This window comes from Mauremys mutica, chromosome 9, assembly GCF_020497125.1.
Source record: "Mauremys mutica isolate MM-2020 ecotype Southern chromosome 9, ASM2049712v1, whole genome shotgun sequence".
In the NCBI taxonomy this organism is placed as follows: Eukaryota; Metazoa; Chordata; order Testudines; family Geoemydidae; genus Mauremys; species Mauremys mutica.
This window is the reverse complement of record NC_059080.1, coordinates 83,495,548-83,510,611: the sequence shown is the minus strand read 5'-3', so window position 1 is coordinate 83,510,611 and position 15,064 is coordinate 83,495,548. Positions and strand designations below refer to the sequence as shown.

Sequence of the window (15,064 nt, the reverse complement as noted above, 5' to 3'; positions counted from 1 at the left end):
GAGAAATGAATAGAGTCCCTTAAAGCAACTCCATTTAGCCCTGCCAACATCTGCAACTGCATCAATACCACCTCATGGTTAGAAGTATTAAAGTCAGCAGACAGATCTGGAAAAGTCATGTGGGTGTCTCATCTTTGTGCATTACTGGAAGGAGATTATGCTGGTTTCAGTGGTGCACAATCTCTGAGCCATACCTTGGCTGAAACACAGATTGAAAAGGGTCAGGGAAATCTGAGGACATTAACAGGCCCAGGCTTTATTCTCAGTCTCCTTCTCTTCTTTTTCTTTGTTTTCTCTCAAGGCCGCTTCTCCTTCGGTGGCTTCAGTTACCACCTCTATTTGTGGTGCTGTATAAATGCTCACTACTACAGCTGCTATTACTACCAATAAACATATTTATTAATAATAATAATAATAGTGTTTTTTTTTTAAACAATGGTAATATCTTGAAAAATTGAATTGAAAATCTGAATTGCGTGCTCCATTCCTGGTGCTGCCTCAGGCTTTTTGCTCATTGGAGTAGCACTCTTTTTGTGCTTGTTAGGAACCGTGTCTTTGTTTTTTCTGTACCAATAAAGTAGTCGTTTTAGTGACATACAGTGTGGTATTTTGATTATCTTCTTAACTAACAATTAAAAGACAGCATTGCAAATATGGTTCCTACTGCACTGTCTAAATACTTAAAAAAACAAACAAAAAAAATGGCCCCTGGAAAACAGTATTCTCTTTCATGGATGACCACTGCAACAAAGCAGAAAGTCCCTGGCAGCAATAACTGAGGAAGGAGGAGAGCCTGTGGTTTAGATTGTCCTTTGCGTTTTAAAGAAATCAGTATCCATTATGATATTGATTATATCAGCACAAATCAGACTTCTCTTTACTTATAGTTATCTTAAAAAATAGTTGGTCTATCATTTTAGTTTCTCAGTTTCTTGCACTCTGAGTATAACACAAAATATTGCACATATTTGCATTACAGAGGCATATCATACATATATGTATCAGGCATGCTTTGAGTAATAAACTTTCTGACTGAAAGAAATCTTTTAAAGACTCTGCAGGAGTTTTCTTCCTTCAGCATCATATACAATCTTTATTTTTTTAAACAAAATGTTGCATTTAAGAATTACATTTTATATGTTGATGTGATTTTCCAAAAACCCCAATGACTAGAAGAAGCCTGAATGTGTTTTTTTGAGAAGGCAGGTTATAATTGGGAACAGCTAGCAATTGTTTATATAGCAATGCACTGTTTTTAATGCCAACCAATAACTATAAATAGTAACTGGCATATACCAAAATTGGTAGCAAACAGAAAGTGGCATAACAGCATATTGAACTATCTGGTTGTATATTAACAGACTTTGTTAATTTTTAATCTTATCTCTACAACATTAAGGGAAATACATAACTTAATTACAAGGGCCTGATTTTCACTCCATACTTAGACAAAAATTGTTGAAGTATCATCTGATTATATATTGTGATTGTGATCAGCAGTATTAAATCTGTCATCCCTCTTTAGTATGTGAAGAGTGTAGAAGGAACATGGAAGTAATATAAACACATTTGTGTAATTAATAAAAAATAGATCCTGCAAATAATCAGATATATAGCAGCATATTTAAATTTCATGTTATCACTGCTGGGAATAATTTAATCATATAAGAGGTAAATTCTGTCTTGACACATTATAAGATGACTGGTTAAGGAACTTCTTACTTGTAGTGATAGTCTTAAATTAGCTGGATTGAGTTGGTGGATTTTTTTTGTACGTAAACTGGAATTGTTTTATTACTGATCCAGCAAATAATGATGTTTCAACCTACCCACATACCACGTGATATTTGTTGATTGCTTTCAGTGGGCATATCTATAAAGTGCAGGGTAGTACAAGGTAGTGACGCACAAGGGAGAAGATGGAACAAATTTGGCAGGCTACTTTTACTCTGAGGTCTTTCTCTTTGAAACCAAAATCTTAATTCCTTCAGTTGTCTCATACTTTCTGACTCCTCTAGTTGCTCTGCATGGATTTTTGTGCTTTTTCTCTTTTCCTGTAGTTGATTTGCATGTATTCCCAGTAGAGTTCAAGTGGAATAATTTGTAAAAGGGGTATAGTGCTCTGCAGCTTGAGAGATGTCTGTGCATAGCTCTTGTGCCTGAAAAAGCACGTTGACTGTTATATTTAGGAGGTTACTTTTACAGGTAGTCAGGAATTTTCAGCAGAAACATTTTTTGTAAGAAAATGCTAATTCATTGAAACCAAAACTTTCTGGGAAAGGGTTGGTTCTGACAAATCATCCGATTTTAAAAAAATTGAATATCAAACATTTGGAATTGTTGAAACATCTTGTTTTGACATTTTTGAAAAGTTTCATTTTTTCCTTTGAAGTGACTTTTCATTTTACATGTGTGTATTTTTTTTTTAAAAAGGTTAAAAATAGAGAAAGGTTAGAATTGAAATGAAACATTCTGATCAAAAAATATTTTTGGACTATTGGTTTGTGAAAATTTTTGAGATTGTGACATTTCATTCTGATTTGTAACTGAAATTTTTTTCAAAATCCAGAAAATTCTCACAGTATGAGAAACCCATTTCCCACCCAGCTCTAGTTACTTTTTTTTATCAAGGATCTGAAGTCAATGGAGAGACTCATATTGACTGTGTTGGGAGTTTTGAAACTCTCGTCGACTTTACTAGGAATTGGATCAGACCCCAATGCTGGAAAGTGAATCTTCCAAATGTAGCAGCTTAAAAATCAAACTCCAAGACTGCTTTGTGATGCACACCCGTGTCTAGAGCTCCATGTTTTTTTCAAATACTGTACTCAATAACACGAAATAAAACAAAAAACAACGTATAAAAGGAAAAAAAGCAAAAACGTCACCCCGCAGCAGGGCGAGCTCCGAAGTGGATAAAATGTGTAAAACGCAAGCGTAACACCAATTGACCCCAGTCGTCGGCAGGCAGGATTGAACCGGGGATCTCTGGAGCTTAGTGCATGAGCTGCTACAGCATGAGCTAAAAATCAACTGGCTGTTAGCTAAGGCTGTAAGACAGACTCATTTTCCCTCTCTTTTTAAATAGTCTTGGTGCCACTAGATGGGACAGAACACCACACCCAGGAGGTGGGTGGGTTACACAAGGACAAAAAAATCCCCCCAAAACAAAAATTTATAAAAAATAAAAATAGTTTCACAGGGCTCTACCTATGTCACAAGACCAACTGAGCAAGGCTGCCAAGTCTATTGTCTTAGGGAATCCTGTGCCAAGGTCCATCAAGTGTATTTGTCAGTTAGACAAATTGCTATTAAAGCTACAGAGGGATCCCAGGGCCAGTGCCAGCCGTTAAGACAACTGTGCAAAGCCATAAGATTGATGACTCTGTAGCTGTAAAAATATTTAGAACAGCTGCAAGGATTGGACACATCCTTCACCAAGGTCCCCTATAACTGAAGATTTGGTTTATCTCAACCAGTTGTGGAGGGAAATGCACGAGTTTCAGAATTCCCTGCATCAGGGGAAGTACTCTTGGTCTGGAGGGTAAGAAACTAATGTGTGATAGATAATTTTTGGGTACCCCATAAATGTCTCTCTGCTTGGACCTTGAAACATCCCAACAACACACAGGCATGATAGCACTTGTTCATTCGTTTGCTCCTTGTGATTTGCAGCATGGAATCAGGCCCACAAGTGAGTTTGGAGTTTCTTAACAGTTGTTGATAATATTTGTAATTTGGTGCAATACAAAAAGCAACACAATTGTTCTTCCAAAATATCTTAATGAGCCAAACCTAAAAATCAACACTGGCAGATATTGGTTAGCAGAATGCAGAGAGCTTAATGAACACATTGGGGCAGGGAAATCCGTGTATATCCTACTTCAATTTGAAAACTGACTCTCAGAATTAAGGGAACACTATTGAGGTTTTTGAGTCTTAAATTTGCATAATCAGAGAGTCGTTTCATTTTGTAGCACTGTCTATAAGGGAGCCAGTGTGATTGTATGTTTCTCTGATATTTGAACCCAAAATTCACTGCGAGGCACACTGTGAACAAATCAGTGCACATACAGTACCTGCTTTCATAGTGTTACTACATCAGTTTACTTTTGGGTGTCTTACTCTTTTTAATATATACTGGGTAGAGCTGGTCAAAATATTAATTTTTTTTTGCAGTTTTTAAAAATCCTTTGACATTTTCTCTGAAAAAATTTGGGGTTTGTTTTCTTGTCTCCCCCAACCTATTTTCTCATTCTTCTTTTCCCCTCTTTTTCTTTACTCCCCATTTTTTATTTATAGTAAAAAAATAGAATAAGGAAGGCAACAGGAAGAGAAAGGGGAAAGAAGGACAATGAAAAATCAAAACCTGAAAAATTTCAAAGAAAATGCATATTTTCCATGAAATTTTTCATTTTGAAAAATAGACAATTCTTCAAAGCAGTTTTCAAATTTAAAAAATTGACCAGTTCTGTTACTGAACTATGTTGCAAGCTGTGATTGTAAAAAGACAAAAAAAAAATGGCACCACATTACAAGACCTAGGTAAGTGCTATCAAAGGAAACAACAGTTCAAGACATCAAGCCTCTCTCTATATTGCTTTCTCTTCCTTTATTTCCTTACCACACCAGAAACTGAGGAAGAGATACTAACATAGATTGGATTGAAGTGATACAAGACATTAATGACAAGAAATTATACAGCAGAGTAGGTGTATGAGCAAGGTATTAAATAGTGTTAATGATAATTCATATGTTCTAGATTAATAGTATAAGAACACAGTAGGAAAAAGGCAGATTGTCAACTTAATTAGATGTGAATATGGAAATTAAAACACCTGTTGTTTTGATAAAGTGTAATAGATCAAGAAGATCTAATTAATGGTTGAAATTAAAGGAAAGAAAATGTGGTAAGTAGAAAGAAAAAGAGAATACAAATGAACTTCAGACCATCAATCTGTCTGATTACAGTGAGGATTTAGTTTATGCCAGAACATTATGCCTAGATGAAAGGTTTTCCTCACAGTGATACTAGGGGTGTTGTACTAGTGTTACTGGGAGGAGTATTTGATGATGATTATATAGTTCGGCACTGGGTTGCCAGATATTAGTATTGTCTTGTATTTTCTTACATTTTGAAGAGCTGTGTTGCACAATAGATTCATTCACTGGCTTTTCATCTTCCTAGCCCAACACAACTTCAGACACCATAAATGGTCCTGATTTTCAGAAAGTGCAAAATCATGCTCCTCTGCGCTATCTTGGATTGAACATACAAAAATCACTTTTAAAATTGTTTGCCTTGGTTTCTTAGGTTACACATAAAATTGAGTTTTTATCCTCATCTAGTCTTTATTGGATTTTGGTCCATATTATGTGTTTTCATATAATTGGAAGTCTGAGCAAAAGAGAGGCCTTGTGAGAGTTTTCCCACTAATTTCAGTGGGATCAGAATTTCAGACCAGGTTTTTGATAGGATACACATTGAAAGTCAGGACTATGAGTTGCTTAATGGGGAAGTGCTACTTGTTCTTCTCTTAAGGAGCTTGAAACAAACACTTAAATTGTTTGTTTGTACTTTTAAATGGTCTTCATCATTTCATGTGATTTTAATGTATTTTGAACTTACTGGGATGTAGAAGTATGGATAGGAAATAAAGCATTGAAAAGGTAACATAGCTTTAGACTCTGGTACTGCAAACACTCATGCATATGAATAACTTGATACGTTGTTATCAGTGTTGTAGCCATGTTGGTTCCAGGGTATTAGAGACACAAGGTTGGTGAGATAATATCTCTGTGTAAGTTTGAAAGCTTGTCTCGTTTACCAAGAGAAGTTGGTCCAATAAAAGATATTACCTCAGCCACCTTGTCTCTCTAACTTTATATGTGAGAGTACTTAGAGTGAGTTCAATGAGTCTACTCACATGCATAGTTACTCACGTGCCTTAGACCCTGGACCTGCAAACTCTTGTGCTCATGCTTAAGTAGTTTAATTGAAGGTAAGTGAGTCATTCTGTTGATGTTAATGGGCCTACTCACATGCTTAAGGTTAAGCATGTGTTTGAGCATTTGGAGGATTGGAGTCTTAGTTTATAATACATTTGCTGTCCTTTGGATACCCCAACAAATAATGACATTGTGTTCTGAGTTGGTTTTTCCCATTATATTATAAGATAGCTACATTCTGCCATTTCGTATGCAGATTCATAATATTCTAGTAAAAATAAATTTTTAAAGAAAATTCGTATACTATGAAAGTTATTATTAAAACACTGAAGTATTTTTGACATGAATTGGGTTACCTCGTAATCCTTTATACTTTTTTCTCTTCATAATAGTCAACACCCAAACTAGTTGTTCTTTCTGCTGTGTTTATGTCTGATCTGCAAATCCTTACAAGAATAGACCTTACTTATGCAAACATTTCCCCAGTGTGGCTATGCACACAGAGGCATTATGTGTAAGGCCAGAAGGGACCACCAAATCATTGAATCTGATGTCACAGGGCATGTAACACTACCCAGCCACCCAACACCAAGCCCACGACCAGAATTAGAACAAAGTTTTACAGCCCAGAGGAGGCTAAACTATTCTGTGAGGGCTTGTAGGATCAAGCCCTACATCAGAATTACTCTTCAGATTTTCAGGGTATTTAGCTAGTTATTTTTCATTTTGATTTTTGGGTTTACATTTAAAAATATTTCTTCTTAAATATATTGTAGACTGGTCACTTGGCAAAATATGCAAATATGGCAAAATGTTAACGTATATTATTGATGTACCAATCATTTTGTCTTCCAGTGGTGATGATGTTTCCTCTTTAAAAGCAAAAGGTACAGTAACTTTTCAAAATATACAGTAGTTTCAAATGGATTTGTTATTAGATTATCAACTCTGTTGAACTTGAATCTCAATCTGATTAACCAAACTACATTTATTTTGTATCCCATTAGTTTCATGAATAAGAATTTGTGGGGTTTTGTTTGTTTTCTATCATTTATATTTTTCTCAGATCCGTCATGTATTCCTTTCATGTTATTTATAAAAGTATCATGATTAGAGGAAAGGTAATCATGCATTTATAATTCAGTATGATGTTTTTGTCTGACTTCTGTGTATCACATTTAAAGCATGGATTATTCATATAATGCCAAATACTGAAGTTAGTAGGTGTTTTGTGTGAGATAAGGTATGGCTGAATTTGATCTATAGTGCCCTTACAATTTCAATTATAGTAAATGTGTAAAAAGAAACTATGACATAGCTTGAAATTATGATAGCTACAATAAAGTCAGGATGATCTATACAGATGCTCTTATACATCTAAATTCTTGTATGCTCTTAATGTGTGAACTGAGTTCCTTTGTTTAATTCACATCTTCATTTTACCCCCCCCCATATAACACAGTTCCATTGCCTATCATAGAATAGCAGGGTTGGAAGGGACCGCAGGAGGTCATCTAGTCCAACCCCCTGCTCAAAGTAGGACCAATCTCCAGACAGATTTTTGCCCCAGATCCCTATAATGGGCTCTTAAGGATTGAACTTACAATGCTGGGTTTAGCAGGCCAATGCGCAAACCACTGAGCTATCCCTCCCCACCAGGAAGTCAGACTAGATGATCACAATGATCCCTTCTGGGTTTGTAATCTCTGAATTGCTTCCTCTTTTTGTTGGATGTACTATGGTAATGAGTAGGGGAATCAGTAATTCTGCTGTCATGGCACGAGTTGTGTGGCTGTGAAAGAAGAGTGACCGACCTCCTCCAGAATGATTCTAGATGATTATGCATCACATTCTCTGTTCACTAGTGGCAGGTGTGCTGACAGAGTGGGTGACCATGACCTTTCCTCCCTCTCCTGGAGCTGTAATATGTCACTGCCATTTTTCACTGATCTTCAGCACCTAGGATTGAGAGCCTCAGATTTGCTACTGGTTACACACCTTGCATTTTCTGGTGACATAATGTTATGCTTTCCTTAAGCCACTGGATTGGCAGAATTTCAAAGGGTACATTCAATAGTGAAGAAGTCTTTAAAAGGAGAGTGAAAATAGTTCAATAAGTATCAATTTACAAGTAAATTGTAGGCATTAGTCAGATTCTCTGCTTCCTGAAAAACTAAAAGAAAGTCTCAAAATAACTGAAGTCACAAGTGCAAGCTTTTAACTTCTTGATTGTTTTTAGTTGTTCCTTGAGGAAAATTATCTTTATGAGAGGAAAAAGGAATAGGTAGAGTTAGAATAACAAGGACAGCAGCATAATTAATTACTAAATTATGGAGTCTGTGAGAGAAGGAAATAGGAATTTACTGTCAAATCATTTCAGTAATTCATCCACAGGTTAACTCGCCCCAAATATCATGAGTCATCTGATCTGGTTATGGCCAGATGCTGTGCCAAAAGAAGCATAATGTGTGCCCACATTCCCTACTTTAAACACACATCAATCCATAGGATGAAAGGTGTCATTCGAAAACAAAAACTGGGACACTTTTATGACCAATTTTTTGAGGGTTACAAAACTCCTACAAAAGTGCACTCTTTTTAAATATGTGCTGACGTTGCTATTGCCAGCTCCTAACTCAGCAGCAACGTGTGTATTTCTCAAGTGAGAGGATGTTTTTCAGTAATCCGGTGTTCTGAATAAGTTTGTCATGAAACACTGGACCAGTGTCATTAATAACCATTTTGAGCAAAAGATTGATTTCCATAAAGTCATTTAACATTTGTCTGAACTCCAAACTGTTCATCACAATTAATACTGTTCCTGGTAAACACAGAGCATATTCCTGAAGAAACATTTTGTAGTTATTAAAAAAAACCAAAGCATTTTGACTGATGAAATGAAAAGCCAGAACATTTTGTGTGTCCCAGAAGTTCTTGGGACAGTAGGATATCATTTGAAAAACCAGGACTGTTCTTGTAAAACAGGACATTTGGCTACTTTATGTAAGATTACGCTATCATGTATTCCCATCTCCAGGTAAATCTATGTCCTAGTAAGGAGGAGAGGATGGAAGATAATAAAATAAGGGCAGGATCTGATAAGAAAAAGTCAAATGAAAAAGTCCCATTCAATTTCATCATGTCATGGCAGATAGCTAAAAAGTGACAAGTTTTTAAAGTGCTTATATACATATGTTAGAAGTCTAAATAATAGGATGAGTGAACTAGAGTGCCTCATATTAAATGTGGATATTGATATAATAGGCATCACAAAAACTTGGTGGAATGAGAATAATCAATGAGATACAGTAATACCAGGGTACAAAATATATCGGAAGGACAGAATAGGTTGTGCTGGTGGGGAAGTGGCATTATATGTGAAAGAAAGCGTAGAATCAAATGAAGTAAAAATCTTCAATGAACCAAACTGTACAATAGAATCTCTATGAATCATAACTCCATGCTCAAATAATAAGAATATAGCAGTAGGGATCTATTACCAATCACCTGACCAGGATGGTAATAGTGACTGTGAAATGCTCAGGGAGATTAGAGAGGCTATAAAAAAAATAATAATAATGGGGGATTTCAGCTATCCCCATATTGACCGGGTACATGTCACCTCTGGATGGGATGCAGAGATAGTTTCTTGACACCTTAAATGGCTGCTTCTTGGAGCAGCTAGTCCTGGAACCGAGGAGAGGGAATTCTTGATTTAGTCCTATGTGGAGCACAGGATCTGCTCCAAGAGGTGAATATAGCTGGACCGCTTGGTAATAGTGACCATAATGTAATTAAATTACTCCTTCTCATAACACAAGAACTAGGGGTCACCAAATGAAATTAATAGGAAGCATGTTTAAAACAAACAAAAGGAAGTATTGCTTCACACAATAGACAGTCCACCTTTGGAACTCTTTGCCAGAGGATATTGTGAAGGCTAAAACTATAACAGGGTTCAAAAAAGAACCAGGGTACGTCTACACTACCCACCGGATTGGTGGGTAGCGATCGATCTATCGGGGATCAATTTATCGATCTCCGATCACTCTGCTGTCGACTCCTTAACTCCACTGTGGCGAGAGGCGGAAGCGGAGTCGATGGGGGAGCGGCAGCGGTCGTGTAGCTGAAGTTACATATCTTAGGTCGACACCCCCCTCTAGTGTAGACCTAGCCCTAGATAAATTCATGGAGGATAGGTCAATCAATGGCTATTAGCCAGGATGGACAGGAACGGTGTCTCTAGCCGCTGTTTGCCAGAGGCTGTGAATGAGTGACAGGAAATGGATCACTCGATGATTACCCGTTCTGTTCATTCCCTCTGGAACACCTGGCATTTGCCACTGTCTGAAGACAGGATACTGGGCTAGATGGACCTTTGGTCGGACCCAGTATGGCTGTTCTTATATGTATGTTCTTAGCTGTGTGCTAAAAGCTGCCAGGCTCGTGCGGCGGGGTCTGGGTTCCTGGCTGCCTGGCCACCTGGTGCAGCAGGGTCCAGGCTGCCCAGGCAGACGTGGTGGGGTTGGGGTCAGGGCCGCCAGCCAGCCCCGCAGGGTCTGCAGTCTGGGGCTGCCGCCTGGCTCCTCACCCAGGGCTCCGCTCCTGGCCCCGCTCTGTGGAGGGGGCTCTGGGCGGGAGGCGCTGCGCATATGGCTCTGTGGGCGTGTTATGCTCATACAAGCACACGGGATCTTTATAGAGGAAGGTAAATATGCAGCATTTATTGAAAATACAACAGTTAGCATATATTTTTCAGTCACACACACATACATACATACACACACACACACAGTCCTGCCAGTGATGTTCATAGTTACCAGTGTCGGTTGCGATCCAATGCTCCTGGAGTGTGGCAGGACGAACCCAAAACCCATGGCCAAGCACCCTGGTTCTTATAGGTTTTTTTTCCTTTGTTGAAGTCTATGGACCGGTTACTTCTTAATTGGTGTAAACATTCCAATACACATCTGAGAGGGTCATCCTGTCCTTTGTTCTGATTTAATCAGTTGAGAATAGAGAATAGAGAATCCTGTCTCTTACTTGCTAAACCTTAAAACAAAGAAATGTATATTTAACTAGAGTGCCTAATTTGTAATACATATAGGAAACCATAGTAGACATTATAACACATCCTAAAACAAAAAAGTGACCATAATCACTCCTAAGGATTGTTCTGGCCTGTCAGTCCTTTCTGCTATTCAAAAAGGGTGGCTGACAGGATGAAATCAAATGATACATTAATTCTTATAGTACATTATAAAATCCAGCTCCTACAGACGTGTTTGGGGGGGCTGTGGTTCTCAACCTTGGGCCCAGGTAACACCGTGGGCTGCATAAAAATAGATTGAGAACCACTGGTCTAGGCTCATGGACTTTAACTGTTTGTATGTATTTGAAAACGTTATCTATTCTTTCATTTTTCTTGTGAAACATACATATTTTATCCTCTGCTGTATTTCTTTTTCTAAAGTAGAAAGTTATGGCACTAGAGAGGATGACTCAGCTCAAGAGTGTAAATCAGGTAAGCAGAAAAGTAGTATTCTTACTAAAGCTCCAAGTCTTATTGAAGAATCCATTGAAAACTGCAAGCAGATTATCCATATAATATTCTCTTCTTTGAGTGTGGGATATTTTACATTTTGGTCAACACCAGACTTTATAGAACAGGCTTGACCTACTGTTCTGATCCTTTTTTAAGGCGTCTAAATAAGGTCTATCATGTCGCTGAGGTGTTATGTAAATAAAGGGAGGAATTTCTCATGATGTTTTGATAGATATCAATTTTATGCTAACTCCTCAAATTGTGTTTGTTTCTTACCAATGTTTTCTTTTCAGCTTACACTTTTAAATGTAATGAAACCTTTTTGCAACACATTCACTGTCTGTGGATCAAATCATGGCTAGTCTGTGCAGATATGCTAGAATAGGGAGAGGGTTCATGGAATTCTTTCCCCAGTATGCCTGCTGTGGGACAGCCATAGCTTAGATTGCTGAACTGGGGGCTTTATGTTGTGGGGCTAGAGGTGGTCTCTCAGGTAGGAAGTTCCCAAACCATTCAGGGCTTTATATGTCATAACCAACATCTTAAACTTTACTCATAAACCAATAGGAAGCCAGTGCAGATTCTGGAGCATTGGTGTTGTATACTCCCAGCAAGAAAGCCTACTCTCTCTCTCTCTCTCTCTCTCTCTCTCTCTCTCTCATGTATATAACTTGTTGCTCAGCTAATCCACTTAAATATCTAAATTTATGTTTTGCTTATCTGTGAAGTTATTTAATTATTACCATGGCTAATGGGATGTAATTTTATTAAGGAGAAGACAGTTCTGAAAATAACTCCGAAAGTAGCTCTGAAAGTGAGTCAGGTGAGTATTATGTTGCAGTTTCTGTATTTCCTTGCACTCTTTTAAGCTTTTAGATTGATCTTAAATGATTAAAACACTACTGTTTATGTAAATAATTTCAAATCAATTATTTACCATGATCAATTCAGTGATTAGATACTGAAAAGCCGAATAATATTTTATGTGCTCAAATTATTCTCATTCTCATTATTCTTGGTTTATCCCATTCTCTTTCATGAGTAAGGATTTACACAGAAAAGTAATTAAAAAAAGGCTAAAGTTGTTTTATTCTAGACACAATACTTGTTGAAATCATTTTTTGTATCACAATAGTTGTCCTAAGCAACAAGAGGTCATAAGTACACTTAAAAATTGGCAGCAAAAGTGGCAAAACAGGATGAGCAGAAAAAGAATTGCAGGAAGCGATTGCTGTTGGTGAAAGGCATGAATGTTTTGATGTATGTGTTATATTACCAGCAGTCTATTTATATTTCTTGCAAGTTGATTATATAATTTGTATTTAAATAATTAGAAGGCTTTTTTGTCTGCAGATACTGAGGAGACAGATATAAGAAAATCAGGTGAATATATATATTTTTGTTCTTATTTCTGTTGCCATAAAAGGACAAGTTCCATTAGTGATTCTTACAATAATTTATAGGGGGCAATGGGATGCAAGAGCAAGCAAATGACTGAGTGTTGATACAATGTGTAACATAGCCTAGTTGTAAAGCATTTCTTCCTGTTAACCTCTCCCCATATTAATAAAGAGCCCAGTTAAGAATTTATATTGTATGGTCTTGCGCACTCACACTGTGTATTTATAAATAAATACATTCAAAAATACTTTCTTAATGCAATTTTAAAGTTGCAGAGTTAGGAACCCTAAATTCAGGAAATACCAAAGTTACTTACTTAGTTGCATGTAAGCATTGCAAATAGCTATGCCGCAAACTAATCTCAGGTAAAATAGAGTTTACTCAAGAATGGATTCAACTCACAGCCTTGAATTATGTGTTCACATATTGTTTTTCAGATAACATAGTGTAATAGCATGTTTTCCAAACCAAACACACACATCCTTAAGATAGTGTGATCATGTAATTAAAGATTCTCACAGCCTGATTCTGCAACCCTTTCTGCTGGCAAGTTATCTTAATGGCACTACTAATATGAGTATACACTACTCGCCATGATTAAAGGCTGCAGAATCAGGTCAGTGGTGCATATTGTAGGTAGAGCTAGTAGTGCCACCTATAGTTAAGGTAGCCTGACACTTCCCATTAAAAAACCCTGTTTTCAGTTGCTTATAACATTTCCAAACATTAATGATTCAGACAGATATGTTCCATGCTGAGTGTCTGCCTCAATTTGAAGCTTTTTGCAAAGTTTCAGCAAAGATGGTCTAGCCTTTCCAAAAACAATATTAGGGAAAAATACATTGTTTTCCCCATATTTAAAGAGAAAAATTCTTACAACCATTTCATTGAGAAGCTCTAGTGCAGCGATTCCCAAACTTTCTTTTCGTAGACCACTTTAAAATTGCTGAGGATCTCGGCGGACCACTAAATGGTCTTTCCAAAAATTGTTTGTACTGTTAGCTAACAATTGTAAATAGCTTTGGATAAAAGCACTATATAAAAAAAACCTTAATAATAATTAACATTTTTTGTTCTTCAAATAGAAGCATACAACTCATATTTTAATATCAGTAGTCTTACCGTTCTAATGTGATGGATGTGCCTTCTTTCCCCCGCTCCGGCAGCCCCTGAGCTGGGGCTGGGAAGGAGGGGGGGTCTCTCCCTCTCCTCCCCACCGCAGCAGCCCCTGAGCTGGGGCTGGGAAGGAGTGGGGTCTCTACCCGGCAGCCGCAGCCCAGGAGCTGGGAAAAGTCACCTCTTTCTCTGGCTGCCGCAGCCCTACACATCCCAAATTCCCCCCACTGCCCCCTCCCACCTACCCTTATTCCCCCCAAGGCCACCACCTCACCTTACATGTGCATCTTCTGCAGGGTCCAGGCACCTAATTAGTGGAGTTGTGCAGATGTTTCCACTAATTAGGTGGGTGACCCTTCATTCTCTCATGTGTGGCCACCCAGGTGCACACCTTAGAGGGAACTATCTGCAGACCACCTGAAAGGAGCTCGCGGACCACTGATGATCCACGGATCACAGTTTGAGAACCTCTAATTAGGTGCCTGGAAGGTTTTTTTTAATATAGCTCTTTTATCCAACGCGCTTTACAATAGTTAGCTAACGGTACAAACAACATTTGCAAAGATCATTAAGTGGTCCGCTGAGACCCTCAGCAATTTTCAGGTGGTCTGCAAAAAATAAATTTGAGAACCACTACACTGGTGCATCTATGGTTTGAAGCTGAGACTTGAAATTTGGCATTGGGGAATCACCCTGGTGTTGGGGATAGGCTTTTTGTCATCTACATAAACGAGTGTCTCACTTTGGCCAAGTTACAAGCCTTTAAAAATCTCACTTCACACATGCCTAGTAGAGATTTTATAGAATTTGGCAGTTAAATTCTCTGAAGATTCCATCTGCTACTCCTGTGGGAATTCTGCACCAAAAAATAAAAAATTATGCACAAAAAAATTAAAAATTATGCACACAATATTTGAAAATTCTGCAAAATTTTGCATGTTATTTGTCAAAATAACACAATATAATCATACTGTCTGTTACTCTGTTAATTCAATGGCAAGGGTCTGTGCTGTAGATCTAAAGGTTCCTATCCTACTGACAAACACGTAGGGG

General features: G+C 37.6%; 1 protein-coding gene across 6 annotated transcripts in view; it reads left to right on the top strand.

Annotated features, from left to right (window-relative positions):
* LOC123378064 (NACHT, LRR and PYD domains-containing protein 1b allele 5-like) overlaps positions 1–15,064 on the top strand; it is a 36,162-nt gene that overhangs the window by 9,183 nt on the left and 11,915 nt on the right. For 3 of the 6 annotated variants that reach the window (XM_045031535.1, XM_045031537.1, XM_045031533.1), the window contains 4 exons: positions 6,805–6,836; positions 11,426–11,473; positions 12,267–12,317; positions 12,848–12,877. In XM_045031535.1, the coding sequence (XP_044887470.1) occupies positions 6,805–6,836; positions 11,426–11,473; positions 12,267–12,317; positions 12,848–12,877 (161 nt within the window). Of the gene's footprint in view, positions 1–6,804; positions 6,837–11,422; positions 11,474–12,266; positions 12,318–12,847; positions 12,878–15,064 lie in introns of all 6 variants that reach the window. The other 3 variants (XM_045031536.1, XM_045031539.1, XM_045031538.1) reach the window with 3 other exon arrangements.